The sequence below is a fragment of the Anoplophora glabripennis genome, unplaced genomic scaffold (assembly GCF_000390285.2).
Source record: "Anoplophora glabripennis isolate ALB-LARVAE unplaced genomic scaffold, Agla_2.0 scaffold37, whole genome shotgun sequence".
Classification (NCBI taxonomy): domain Eukaryota; kingdom Metazoa; phylum Arthropoda; class Insecta; order Coleoptera; family Cerambycidae; genus Anoplophora; species Anoplophora glabripennis.
The window spans coordinates 75,314-90,686 of NW_019416243.1; the positions used below are offsets into that span (position 1 = coordinate 75,314).

A 15,373-nucleotide genomic window follows, 5' to 3' on the forward strand; every position below is an offset into this window, starting at 1 on the left:
TTAAACTAATTATAACATAACTTTAAGGAAGCAACAATTAAGAGAAAGAAGCAAGTTTATATATTAAGGTAACTTGATCCAGATCGATTTATTTTAGAAGAAGTTGATTTACTGTAGGGTAGTCAGTTTTTATAAAATTTTCTTTTCTTTTTGTAAAATGGAATATTTCATTATAATATAAAGGTTATGTACTAAAAAACCTAACCTCAGAAGAGCTGTGTAATAAAATGTCACTAGGTAAGGTCGCGACATCTAGCAGATGGTCAAGACTAATAATGTACCTAGAAAACTTACCTGTACAAAATTTCAATTTAGTACATTGTTTTTTGAAAAAGATATGGTTAAAATTTGATTTAAAAAAACATATTTGACACACTTTATCTCAAAAACAGGAAACGATAGGCCATTTGCCCATAGAAACATTTTACTCATTAATGTTCTATCAATTAATGAATTTATGGTACCTTTTCAAAACAAAAAATTTAATTCGGACTGTACATTTCGAAAAATTTTAAGATGCCCTGGTCCTTAGTGATGTAGCGAATTTTTGACAATAAAATAGACATTAGTCTTCAAGTTAACCAGAAATGAATCTTAAAACTATGTATATGTATAAGTGAAATTTTATTTGGGGTTGCCTGAGATGTAAATTGGGGTTCATTTTAAGCAGATCGTGACCGAAATTTTGGCTTTCCATAAATTTTTTTCTTTCTCCTTAAAATTATAATTTATTTTAACGCAGGTAGTAATCCACTCCGAATTTTTTTTATTTACTTTCAAAATACGTACACACAATAGTCTCGCAGGAATACGGTCCATCATTTAACGTTATGCAACATTGATGAGCAACAACAGGTGAAATGCTTTGTTCGGCAAGCCCGACAGGCCATTTGCTGTCTGGTGCCTTTCTGTTACAATCCGCGAGAGGGAACGAGACAAATGCTAGCGCCCGCTCTCGCGAGGTATTTTACAAAGCGCAGAGGGTTAAACGCTCGCATTTGGGGTATTAATTATGGACAAGTTGGTATTACTTACCTTCTTGATGCCATGGCTCTCTCCAGTCCGTTGGGAATGACGCTCCTGAAATAGATGAGAACTTAGCCGTTTCGATAAACAATTTTTTATCTCGGTTTAATAAAGAATTTAAGTACCTACTACAAACAAAGAAATGTAAGCGGTAGACTTTTTGGATAGTCTGGAAATATTGCTGGCATTGAATGATTAAATTCTTGTTCATAAATGCAGTAGATGAAGGTGATTTTGATACAATTATATTATCCTCGTATATGGTTCTACAATTAAAAGGGGTAGAAAAACGTGTATTCTTTTTTCTCGAAGTTACTATTATACAGGGCGGTTCACAAATGGTGACCAAAAATGAACTCTTGTATTCTTTAGTGACTTTTAAGGGGAGTCTTTTCTATAAAGTTTTTATCTAGGACACTTCGTTAAAAAGATACAGGGTGTTAAACTTTAAAAAATATTTTTAATTTTTTTAAATAAATTAAAAACTAGTAGGTAAAATAATCTAAAATTGGTCACATGTATTTATGCAAACATTTTCCAAAATTTGAGAGATTTTCATAAAATTTACATGCTCCAGTGGCGGAGATACAGTGTATCGGTAACATTTTTTTCTAAATAAAATAGTACGCCACTGCTTTACGGTAATAATCATGATATTTTCGGATTTGTCTTTCAATTTCCTACAAATTACTACTCTCTTATGTTTTTCGAGAAAAGCCCGATTTTCGAGTAAAACTTAAAAAACCAACTGAAAACACATTTACTTAAATGACAAGAGAAGCACTAATCAATCGGTTATTTATTCGAATAAATAAATGAATAACATCAGTCATTATTTTAATGATTTTATTTGAGTAAATGCTCAAAAATACCTCCATTTCCACGGACACAGGTCCGACATCTTTTTAGTAACGAAAATGTAATTTGTTCGAAACTTATTGTTGCTTCAATCTGATGAAAAGCATTATTTATTCTTTCTTCTAACTGCTCAGAATGTCAAAGTTGTTATCGCAGCCCACTACGTAATTTTAAAAAGCATTATATTCGAATATAGAAGTGTGTTCTCAGTTTGTTTTTTAAGTTTTACTCGAAAATAGGGTCTATTTCGAAAAACATAAAAGCATAATAATTTGTAGAAAATTGAAAGAGAAATCCGAAAATATCATGGTTGTTACCGCAAAGCAGTGGCGTACTATTTTATTTAGAAGAATGTGCCACCGATACCCGTTATCTCCGCCACTGGAGCATGTAAATTTTAAGAAAAGCCCTCAGATTTTCAACAATGTTTACATAAATGCATGTACCCAATTTCAAATTATTTCGCTTAACTAGTTTTTAAATAATTAAAAAAAATTAAAAATAATATTTGAAGTTTAATACCCCGTATCTTTTTAATGAAGCGTCCTAGATAAAAACTTTATAGGAAAGACTCCCCTTAAAATGCACCAAAGAATACGAGGTTTCATTTTAGGTCACCTTTTTGAATCACCCTGTATTCTAGTTTAGCTTCCCCAGAAACCAACTTCAAATGAAATATATTTGAAAGTACAAATATGTACGAGTATATTATGTTCTTTACTCTTGCGTAACTGTTAAAATAGAAACTATAAACACTATAGTAGGATCGTATTCGATGCAAAGTAGAGCAAAAAGTTGTCGGTCTTTTATCAAAGGAAAATCGTGTCATCATTTTTAGGAGGCGTAAGATAAANCTAACCTCAGAAGAGCTGTGTAATAAAATGTCACTAGGTAAGGTCGCGACATCTAGCAGATGGTCAAGACTAATAATGTACCTAGAAAACTTACCTGTACAAAATTTCAATTTAGTACATTGTTTTTTGAAAAAGATATGGTTAAAATTTGATTTAAAAAAAACATATTTGACACACTTTATCTCAAAAACAGGAAACGATAGGCCATTTGCCCATAGAAACATTTTACTCATTAATGTTCTATCAATTAATGAATTTATGGTACCTTTTCAAAACAAAAAATTTAATTCGGACTGTACATTTCGAAAAATTTTAAGATGCCCTGGTCCTTAGTGATGTAGCGAATTTTTGACAATAAAATAGACATTAGTCTTCAAGTTAACCAGAAATGAATCTTAAAACTATGTATATGTATAAGTGAAATTTTATTTGGGGTTGCCTGAGATGTAAATTGGGGTTCATTTTAAGCAGATCGTGACCGAAATTTTGGCTTTCCATAAATTTTTTTCTTTCTCCTTAAAATTATAATTTATTTTAACGCAGGTAGTAATCCACTCCGAATTTTTTTTATTTACTTTCAAAATACGTACACACAATAGTCTCGCAGGAATACGGTCCATCATTTAACGTTATGCAACATTGATGAGCAACAACAGGTGAAATGCTTTGTTCGGCAAGCCCGACAGGCCATTTGCTGTCTGGTGCCTTTCTGTTACAATCCGCGAGAGGGAACGAGACAAATGCTAGCGCCCGCTCTCGCGAGGTATTTTACAAAGCGCAGAGGGTTAAACGCTCGCATTTGGGGTATTAATTATGGACAAGTTGGTATTACTTACCTTCTTGATGCCATGGCTCTCTCCAGTCCGTTGGGAATGACGCTCCTGAAATAGATGAGAACTTAGCCGTTTCGATAAACAATTTTTTATCTCGGTTTAATAAAGAATTTAAGTACCTACTACAAACAAAGAAATGTAAGCGGTAGACTTTTTGGATAGTCTGGAAATATTGCTGGCATTGAATGATTAAATTCTTGTTCATAAATGCAGTAGATGAAGGTGATTTTGATACAATTATATTATCCTCGTATATGGTTCTACAATTAAAAGGGGTAGAAAAACGTGTATTCTTTTTTCTCGAAGTTACTATTATACAGGGCGGTTCACAAATGGTGACCAAAAATGAACTCTTGTATTCTTTAGTGACTTTTAAGGGGAGTCTTTTCTATAAAGTTTTTATCTAGGACACTTCGTTAAAAAGATACAGGGTGTTAAACTTTAAAAAATATTTTTAATTTTTTTAAATAAATTAAAAACTAGTAGGTAAAATAATCTAAAATTGGTCACATGTATTTATGCAAACATTTTCCAAAATTTGAGAGATTTTCATAAAATTTACATGCTCCAGTGGCGGAGATACAGGGTATCGGTAGCAAACAATCATGATATTTTCGGATTTGTCTTTCAATTTCCTACAAATTACTAAGCTCTTATGTTTTTCGAGAAAAGCCCGATTTTCGAGTAAAACTTAAAAAACCAACTGAAAACACATTTACTTAAATGACAAGAGAAGCACTAATCAATCGGTTATTTATTCGAATAAATAAATGAATAACATCAGTCATTATTTTAATGATTTTATTTGAGTAAATGCTCAAAAATACCTCCATTTCCACGGACACAGGTCCGACATCTTTTTAGTAACGAAAATGTAATTTGTTCGAAACTTATTGTTGCTTCAATCTGATGAAAAGCATTATTTATTCTTTCTTCTAACTGCTCAGAATGTCAAAGTTGTTATCGCAGCCCACTACGTAATTTTAAAAAGCATTATATTCGAATATAGAAGTGTGTTCTCAGTTTGTTTTTTAAGTTTTACTCGAAAATAGGGTCTATTTCGAAAAACATAAAAGCATAATAATTTGTAGAAAATTGAAAGAGAAATCCGAAAATATCATGGTTGTTACCGCAAAGCAGTGGCGTACTATTTTATTTAGAAGAATGTGCCACCGATACCCGTTATCTCCGCCACTGGAGCATGTAAATTTTAAGAAAAGCCCTCAGATTTTCAACAATGTTTACATAAATGCATGTACCCAATTTCAAATTATTTCGCTTAACTAGTTTTTAAATAATTAAAAAAAATTAAAAATAATATTTGAAGTTTAATACCCCGTATCTTTTTAATGAAGCGTCCTAGATAAAAACTTTATAGGAAAGACTCCCCTTAAAATGCACCAAAGAATACGAGGTTTCATTTTAGGTCACCTTTTTGAATCACCCTGTATTCTAGTTTAGCTTCCCCAGAAACCAACTTTAAATGAAATATATTTGAAAGTACAAATATGTACGAGTATATTATGTTCTTTACTCTTGCGTAACTGTTAATATAGAAACTATAGACACTAGTTTTCCTTTTACTTTTTAATTTTTTTATTTAATTTAAAAAAAAAAATAGCGAGGACGTTTATCATTATCCCTAAGATTTTCACATTTTATTCAAATTTGTAGGAGGGATTTAGAGGAATGCTAATTTAAACTTTATTGTTAACTTTTGTAGAATAAAAATGCGAAATATGTGTTATATTTTATAAAAGTCCATTCTTTTTTATTTTTAGAAGCAAACACCTAGGATTAGAATCGAATTCAGCTATATTTGTTCCACTTTACCCTACTTGTAGGCCAAATTATTTTATTTATGTTACTCACACAATATAGGTACTTAAGCGTTTTATTGGTAAATAGCATTGCAATGACACTTAAAATATTTAATTTTACTGAATTTGTAACAATATACCAACCGTAATATTAAGAGAGTGGGAAAAATAAACATTAATTTCAGTTTTGCCCAACATAGCATATCCTTATAAATGTTTAAAAATTATACCTAGTAAATATTAAGTAGTTTTCTTGGGTGATAAATAAATCGAATCAGATTAATTTACTTTAGTACAATTTTTCCTTCCTTAATAAATTAGGGAACCTCAAAGATTTTTTATTTATTTTTTTTTAAGATAATGTCACTTTTTAAGATACTTTATAATGAAACTTGATGTGGTAGTGTCTGTGGGGTGACTGAATGTGAACATAAGTTTATTTTTTGCGTAGAACATATAACCACCTAAGATCACCTTAAAAATCCTTCCTCTATTGCCATATCTTTTGCTGCTAATTAAAAAAAAATCTCGTTTACATATTTATAGGAATTTATTTTATTAATTTCACATAGAAGTTTGATTAAACATTTTAAATACACCCTGCGCGATAAAAAATATTATCAATATCTAAATGTTTCAACCGCAATTAGAAAATAAAAGTGTTTCAATTTAAAGTCCTTAAGTTGGTTCCATATTTATAAGATGTAACTGTGAATTTTACATTAAACTCGTTTGAATATGAAATTAAAGAAAAACTTCTCGTTATTAATTTTATTAATTTGAAATTTTGTCTGTGGTTCTAAAATTTATACTTTTCTAAACTTGTTATTTTGTCAAATAATATACATTCTTTAAACAAATTCCTAGAACGCTTTTTAAAAACTACAGAACATTGGTAGGGTAAACATATAAAGGTCTTGGACAAGAAGAAAACCGCACGTATTTTAAATAAGGAGAGAGACATTTTATATCCCGAACCGCAGTACCCGCGATATAGCACGTGAAATGATATTTAAAATACGTGTGGGGTATATGTTACGAGAGCAGTCCTTATCTTAGTGCAACACATTTATTGACTGCAAATAATATTTATCGTCGCTTAGTAGTATGCTTATTAGCTCGTGGAAATCATTTCGAGTAATTTTTATAGAATAATCTATCAACGATTTCTGTTAAGTATGTTATTTATATCCATCATCTTTTAATTAAATTTCGTTCGGATGGAGAACAATTTCCAACCTAAAGCCATAAAACATTTTAAAGTAAACATTTCAACTACAAAAAACGCCTTTGAAATTGCAACATGTACTCTACACAACAGGGGCGGTTTCAAATCAAATGATTTGACAATATATTCCTGGAAATATTTTAGACTAAAGATTGCTTCATGAAAATTGTTTATTTTCACGTCCTCTATTACTCCTTTGAAGGAACGCACTTATTCCAGAAACGATTTATATATATGAAATGCAAATTTTGTTGAATAATAAAAACAACTCAGTTCAAAAAAATTTATGTAAATCATAAATATGTGGCGATCCTTGAATATTTTTACATAATGCTACAGTTTCACACAATTGTATGATTTTTTGGTAGAGCAAATTTCAATAAAAAGAAAATTATTGGATTAGGTACCCTGTGTACTTTTAGAAACATGAAATTAGTGTTACGGCAGGGGAAAAAGATACGCTTGTAATTGACTTACCAGTGGGAGGTGTAGTCTTGTAATGCTCCTGATGTTGCTGATAGCAAGACGTACTGAATGGGGTGCCGAACAAACAACCCTGAAATCAAATTTTATCATGTATAGGGTATTCCAAACGTATTGACCTCAATGTAAGAAAATAGAAAAAAAATTAAAATTAAAAATTATGTTATTTATATATTAGGGCCTATTTATATTTTTCTGAATAAATTTTTGTTTCCTTCGACCATAGCTGGCCAAGGCCTAGCGTAAAAGGGGGTTTTTTGCTTTTTCCAAAATTGTATTGTGCGATATTTGAGAAAGTAAAAAGTCTGCATCCACAAACCTAAAATAGTCAGACATACATTGTCATCTCATATCACACAGGGTAATAGTTCCTTTTGAACAAATTAGTCCAAGCATTCTGTCACGGATTAATGTTAAATTTGCAGAAATTATCACCTGGACAAAAAAAATATGACCGTATAGAAAATTAAATTTTAAATTGATTTTCTTGTTCTTTAAACTCGATCCAATATGGCGATCATGGTTAAAAAAAATCACAAAGTTGAAAAAAACAGTTTTTCTAAAATAACTAAAACATTATAGCACGGATTGAAAATTTTAAATGAGAAAGTTGTAGGTTTTAAAAGGATCTATCGACTGATTTTTTGAAAGTATCGATTGCTTTGTTACTTTTCGAGATATATCGAAAAAACCGTTAAAAATCTTCTCTTTTCTCTTCTTCTATAACTCGTTTACATTTACGTGCCCATATTTGCTATTTACTGCAAGCATAGCCCGCGGCAAGCCAAAAAAGAACATTTTTGAAAAATTAAAAAATATTAATTATTTTTCGAGATATATCGATTTTTAGAAAAAAAGGCGCTCTCGAAAATTGGCTGATTTACTCAAAAGGAACTATTACCTTGTGTGACATGAGATGACTCATATGACATTGGATGACCAAAACTTACCTGCAATGACTTCACGATGCGTGACAGGATGAGACCGTTAATGCTGCTTATTAGATTATAAAACAATGTGAGGCGTTCAGTAACAGAAAGAAAAGTACTTTGAACTTTGACGTTTTATGACGCGTAATTACATGTCATGACGTCATATGACATATATACCTATCGGGAGTATGATAATGAACTACAGTTAATTGCTAACCTCGCTGAACACCTACAATTTCAAAAAAGGCACAGATTTGACCCATATGAACACATCACCAGTGCATAGTTCCAACTTCAGCCAGCTGTATCTTAAAATTCTGAGGTCACAGGAGTTTCTGCCCATTGAGACATTTGATCAGAAGGACAAAATACATAACACATAACATATCAAAATTCCAACCAATTTGACGGAAGTCCATTTTCCATAAAGAAATTGCGTGGTCCTTTGGCTCAAATAGAAATTTTCTCTTTCTCGAGTTTTTTTTTCATTAAAATGTTTGTTTTTTAGTAAAAAATTGTACAAAGTTTGCTATTTTTACGAAATTATTTACAAAACCTGTTTGGAAATGGTGACTTTCATTACAATCTCCTATTCTGCGACAGTTTGATTGGCGAACACGTTCAAGACTGTCAGTAAAATTGTCCTACAAGATGGGATATTATGATTCCGTTATTTTTCTAAATTTAAATGGAGTCGTATAAATCAATTATTCAATATATCTCCAGCAAAAGAAGAAATTGGGAGGGTTTAAATCTAGAGATTGTGGAGGTAGTGCTCTTCCTTTACGTACCAAATGATTTGGATATGGCAACATCCAAATACTACCGAGTATCCAAACTGAAAACGATTGGAGCATCGTCGAGTATAAATAGCTCTTCTTGTCAACAAAATAGGGACAAACAAATCCTATTGGTAAGCCCCCTTCAAGAAATCTGTGATACATTTTTCCAGTGAACTTTCCCACAAAATTAGAAATCTAATCAGAAAGTCTTCCATTCCTACTATTATGGGAAAATGAGGTTGATAACGGTTTTCTGATGTCGTAGGTACGCAGGTTTTCATAGGTGAATGTTAAGGCCTTTAGACTGCTAAGGTTTATTATGGAGTCCCTAGAGAAGAAGAAGCCTGATAGGTAACGGGTGTTTACCCAAAAAATCGGGGATTGGATCTATTCTTTCTTGAATCTATCGACACAGAGCCACTCTACGTGTAAGATCATAAAGTACAACTGATTGCACCAATTGAATATGATAAGCGAATATTTTTTTAAGAACGCTTCAAACTGTTGATGAAAACGACTAAACATAATATGATGGCGATTATACACGAAGTGGATATATCAATATGGTATATACACTTTCTGGTATTGGTTTATCATTTTAATGACCGTAAGTTGTATACGAAAACACTTGTTCTATTAAATGACTTGAGATATGCACAGTGACAATTGTTGGCACTGTTGGCAGCAATATATTAAGTTGTTTTAAATATGAATTTCAAATTTTTAACTTCGTAAGAAGTTACAATGAAAAATACCATTAAGGATTGCAATTTTAAACCCCTTTCGAGGGTTGCAGATTTCTCACGTGAGAAAATAAAAATAAAAACTAATTTTTAACTTCTAACCATTTAAAGAGGTGTAACTTTGATAGCAAACGTTATAAATAAGATTTTTTACCAAGGAATCTCTGCTTAAAGTTATTTGCAATATAAAACACCCTTATACTCACAAATCTAGTTTAAGCGATCACATGTTAAAAAATATTTTAAAATTCATGGTCTGTTTAAGTTCCAAAGGTCGCCAAATAAATTATTCATTTACTTACATCTCGTTGGCTGAAAGTCTGTGGACTTTAGCAAATCGGCCATTTTTTAGGGACTACGCCAATACTTGACAAACTATACGATTTGTGTATGTACCTACTTATCTAAACACAATAAGAATTTGTTTTTCCCAATTCGATACAATGGCACTAGATTCTGTTTAGTAGTGTATTTGCTTTTAGTCATGGTCAACTTCAACGTTATTTCCTAATTCAGAAAAAAGAAATGGATATACCTTACTGTTTGCTATAGGTATAACGAATTATATGTCTTTTTGAAGGGGGGAAGCTTTCTTTATAACTAGACTATGGTCAATTAACAGTTTTTCCTAACTGTATCCAACTGTAGCATCTACAGCAAGATTTTGACTTTTTGATTGTAACTGCAAAACTAAAAAATATATGGAAACCTATTTTGGCGTAAAGATTTCTCTCCAAAAAGTGGGCAAGTTGGAGAAAATCGGCTTTTTTATCTTTAATAATAATCGAGTTATCCTAGCATGACATTGAAATGGAATCCATTGGTAGTAATAAGTGTCACTGCCTATTTCCTTTGTTATTTTTCGATTTACATAAAGAATCTAGAAGCAACATTTTGACATTTTTTTGACTATTTGTTTCGTGCGTTTCGATAGTCTATTTCAGGAAATAATGTTTGATTATAGTCAAGATTTTGGAGACGCAATGACTTGGCTCTTGAGATAGCGTCTAAAAAAAATTTGTTTCGGTAAATGTTATTAACTTATTTGTAGAAGTAGTTTAATCTTATAGCTGTTTTACATTGACAATTTATTGATGAATAAATTGATGAAGTTCTTCATGAATTAATTCACGAATTTATTAGTAAACCGTGTGGTTTTACACTGCTACAGACTTTGTCAAGTTTTTTGACGTATGAATCAGTTCTAGCAGTGAATCAAAGAAGCAAATAAATTTCAAAAATGTCACCTTGCCACTCATAATTGTAGTGATACAACAACGGTACCGTTCTGACACATATTATATAAATATTAGTTTTTGTAAGTAACAAATCGGTAAAAACAATGCAAAACTAGTACGATGCCACACAATTATTTACATATTCCAATAACATAACCTCATTACTGATCTGAGGCTGCAAATCTGTTGGGTTGGTACTTCTGAACTTCACGAAGAAATTGACGAAAATTAGAACTTGCTCTAATTCGTCAAGAACTTGATGAATAAATACATCAAGTTATTTGACAGTAGATTTGGTGCATTACACTTGTTCATTTTCTTGATGAAGCGACTTTATGAATTAATAGATCAATAAATTGTCAATGTAAAACAGCTATTAGTCTTGTAAATGATCTAAGTTTGTCATATCGCAATGTAATCAATAAAAGACACATTTTTTAACTTTAAACCCGTTTTGTTTTTTACAAAACGGCTGCTTTCAGCGACAAATTGTATGTACTCTTAAGTACCATTTGTACGTAAAATTGAATGGAGAATAGGTATGTTTAGTCAAAAACGACATACTTACAATGCAACTCAAAAGAGTTATGGTTATTTAAATCCAGTCCAACACTGTATGTGGCGCCCTATAACATTAAACAAAAACTAAGTAAATATTTGAGTTTCTCATCATCAATACTCCCAGTTTTCAGAATTTCGTTAAATCGCCATGTTATTGAACAAAAATATAATCAAAATACCAAACAAAAATTTTTTTTGGGCACTCTGTAAGTATCTCAAGAACCAAGGCGTTGCGGACCAATGTTCATATGAACTTTTTATCTTAAAATAGGTCAAAGATTTAACCTTTAAAGTTACAAGTACTAAATAAACACCCTGTTTAGTACATTCATATTTCTTTCAGATTTATATTTTTACCTATATCAATTTCTTTTTCATATAACCATAAATTTCATGATTTACTTTGTATATTAGTCTGAATAAGTAGCTAACGAAAAAGATCTTACATACAACGTGGTGCATTGTACTATAATACTACATTACCATTATCTGCATATGGATTAGTTTATATTAGTTAATATTTAATTTATGAAGTAATTAGTGTTATATTCCTGCTCAAACACGTATGCCATAAACTCAAGAAAACACCTATCACTCTAGTGAATCAGACGCCCCTTTCCTTCAATAATTGTATTGCTAATATGTGGTAATAGTAACCGAATACATCAGCTCCCTAGAGTCGAGCCCCTGTTGACACAGATAATTAAATGATGGCCATTTCACTTAACATTCTAAAGGGTTAAAACTTGTAGTTAATTATACCTGGTAATCGTCATGATGGTTGTTTTTAAAATGCAAGGGTTAAGTGTATTAACAGTTTTTACGTGAATCGTTATGATTTAAGATATAAAAAAATGACTTACATGATTACATTTTTTACAATATCTTTGAGTAAATTTCTCCAACTAATTAATAGAACTAAAATAAATAATTATATGGTCGTACTTCATTGTTGAATCACAGGAAAAATGTATTTTTTATTTACATATACCTTCACCTTCACAAACGTAAAAGTAGGCATTGAGTGACTTAAGAAGTTTTTAGTTGGATTATTTTGAAAACAACAAATTCCTGACAAACATAAATATAAAAAACTCGATTTTTTCGAAAACGGCTAATTTTATCGAAACAAATGTAGAGTACTTTTTTAAAGACCAAAGTATTTAAAAATTCAGTTTTCAGATGACATCGACTTGTCAAAATTTTGGAACAAGTGTGGTTGCAAGTCCATCCCTGATTTCCCTAACAATGTAAAACATCTATTATAGTATGGTTTTATGAACCTTTATGACCTACATAAAATATTAAAATTTCATTAAATTATACAAATCAGTTCAAAAGTTAGAGCCGAAATGGTAAATCGCTGAGTATCCCATTGGGGCTCTGTATCTCCGTTAAGGGACACTTTAAAAATTTTTTTCTTATGACAAACTAGGGTTATTTTGACCTCCCCTATACACTCCCGAGGGTATGTCATATGCCTACCAGACACTCTGTATACAAACTTCTTTATAATAATAAAAGCATTTCACAATAAAAAAAGGCATATAAAACGGCCAAAATTTAAAATAACTCGGTATTTGTTAAACGACTTAAGATTTCGTGATGCTGTTTTCGCCAATCAACTTTTCGTCGAAAATCGAACTAGTGATTTTTTTCGGGAAATAGGAGAAACCTTCCAAAAGTGTCAAATTAGATCCACTTTGTACAGTATTTTGTCTTAAACAAGTTACAGGTTTAAGGGTATATCTGATAATTTTTTAATCTAGCAATATTGCAAATGTGCCAAAGTATCGCAGAAGTGGATATTTTGCTGAATTTTTAAATGGTGATTTTGAAAAAAAGTTGTACAAACATCGTATTAAAGAAATGTGACCCAAGCTATTGATTTTCCATATAAAACACCCCACATATTTTCACATATTAGAACACTTTCCTATAATTACAATATATCTATCATAAAGCTTTTTTCAAAGTCAACTTCTACATATGAAACATATATTTTTTCTATTGTTCCTTCGTGAAGGAGAAAAGTTTTGAACTAGTCACGTTGGAACAAATAGTAACACAGGTCAATAAGGGTCAAGAAGCAGACACACTAATATGCATTCCCGAAGGATTTTGGTGCGCTGAATCCGATGAATCTGGCCGCAGAATTGCTCTATCACGTCAGGTTTTTGAGATATCCTAACCCAAAAGTGCAAAAAACACTGTTTTTCGTCATATTTGAGGTTACGTAGTAATGCCATCTATTCTTTTTTTAAAAAAAAAACTACTTATAGTTTAAAAGTACAAGGCTCCCTCTTTCGAATGCTGTTGAGTTTACTCAAATATCTTTTTTTTTCGTTGAGATATCACATGTTGAAGTTTCTAAGTTTATCTGTTTCTTAATATGCGAAAAAATACTAAGGATCCCTTAGACGTCAAACAGATGATTGCAGTTCAGAAACTTCATACTTAGAAACCTTCAATACATACGAGCTCAAACTCACAAACTCCAAACCCACAAAACCACAAACCCCAAACCCACAATCCCTAAACCCATAAACCCCAATCTCACAAAACCCGAACCTACAAACTCCAAACTTACAAACCCCAAGCCCACCAACTCCAAACCCACAAACGGTATGGATATGAAGTTTCTGAATTGCAATCGACTGCTTGATGTCTAAGGGATCCTTAGTAGATTTTCGCATATTAAGAAACTGAGAAACTTAAAAATTTCAACATGTAACATTTCAAAAAAGATATTTGAGCAAACTCAACGGCATTCGAAGGAGGGAGCCTTTTACTTTTAGATTCAATGTATTAGTTTTTTGAAAAAGAATAGATGGCATTACTACCTCATTACTATTATAACCTCAAATATGACGAAAAACAGTGTTTTTTGCACTTTTAGGTTAGGATATCTCAAAAACCTGACGTGATAGCGACCAGATTCGGATTTAGCGTACCTAAATCCTTCGGAAATATATATTCAAGTCTCTGCTTCCAAAAAAAAGTTAAATGTTGATGATCTGTGTAATCGATCGTTTTGAGTACCTACGTATTTTTAAAATATGAAACCGATTTTAGTTTCGACAAGTTGGATCTAATATGCATATGATTTACACGCGGTATTGATGAAAACGTGTGGATAGGTTTAATATGCAAAAAATTGCATTTGGAGTACAAAATCAGTACAATAGTATGCAAAACCGTACTTATCAACTTCGACGTCACCTGTTACATGTGTGTTGTATAACAATGAAAAAGTAATATTGGCAGTTGGTAAAAGAAAGTGCGAAAACCAGCGCTTATGTAGGAAATTCTGGAAGGAAGTCTAGAGAGTTGAAGTTGAAGAGTTGCAGTTAAAGTGAGAATAGTGTGCAGATAGGTGCAAGACGATCGGCGGGCAGTGTGTCAAAGAAGTGAAAAGTTAATTGTTTAAAGTGTTATTAGTTAGCAGGTAATATTCTTTAAGTACTTTGTTGTTAATTGTTCTATGAAATCTTATGATTGTGATGTTTATAGATGTTTCATGATAATAATTCTTTGTATGTTTAGCTTCCATTGCTTTATGCTCAAGGACATATATTTTTCTAAGGTAAAATTGTTATACTTATTATTAACGATTGCTCATTATTTATTACATGTTTAAAAATGTATATATTGTCGTGGCTGCCCAGATATTGCAATAACAACTTCTTTGTTTCACATTTAACTTGTTTTATCATGATTACGTTGTTCTTTGATTTCTTGTGCTCACTTTATGTCATACGCATGTAAGAGCTTTGTTGAATTTACTAACATTTTCACCCATGATTATTATTATTGTTATTATTGTTGTTGTTCTCCCGAAATCTCAACTTTAGCTGGATAGCCTCCCGTATTATGGGACTCCAGTACCTTCCCTATTATTATTGCTATTATTATTATTATTGTTGTTGTTGTTGCTATTATTGTTACTAAAACCTCTTCAGTTTTACTTGGAAGTGTGTATGTCAGACTTGAGTGAGATGACATTTAGTGAGAA

The 15,373-nt window shown here is 31.4% G+C and overlaps 1 protein-coding gene across 1 annotated transcript in view; it reads right to left on the reverse strand.

Annotated features, from left to right (window-relative positions):
* Positions 1–15,373, reverse strand: part of LOC108913192 (ETS translocation variant 4) — a 55,540-nt gene that overhangs the window by 31,288 nt on the left and 8,879 nt on the right. The window contains exons 2-3 of the mRNA XM_018718695.1: positions 7,097–7,175; positions 3,575–3,616 (exon numbers count right to left, since the gene is read on the reverse strand). Of these exons, the coding sequence (XP_018574211.1) occupies positions 3,575–3,616; positions 7,097–7,175 (121 nt within the window). The remainder of the gene's footprint in view (positions 1–3,574; positions 3,617–7,096; positions 7,176–15,373) is intronic.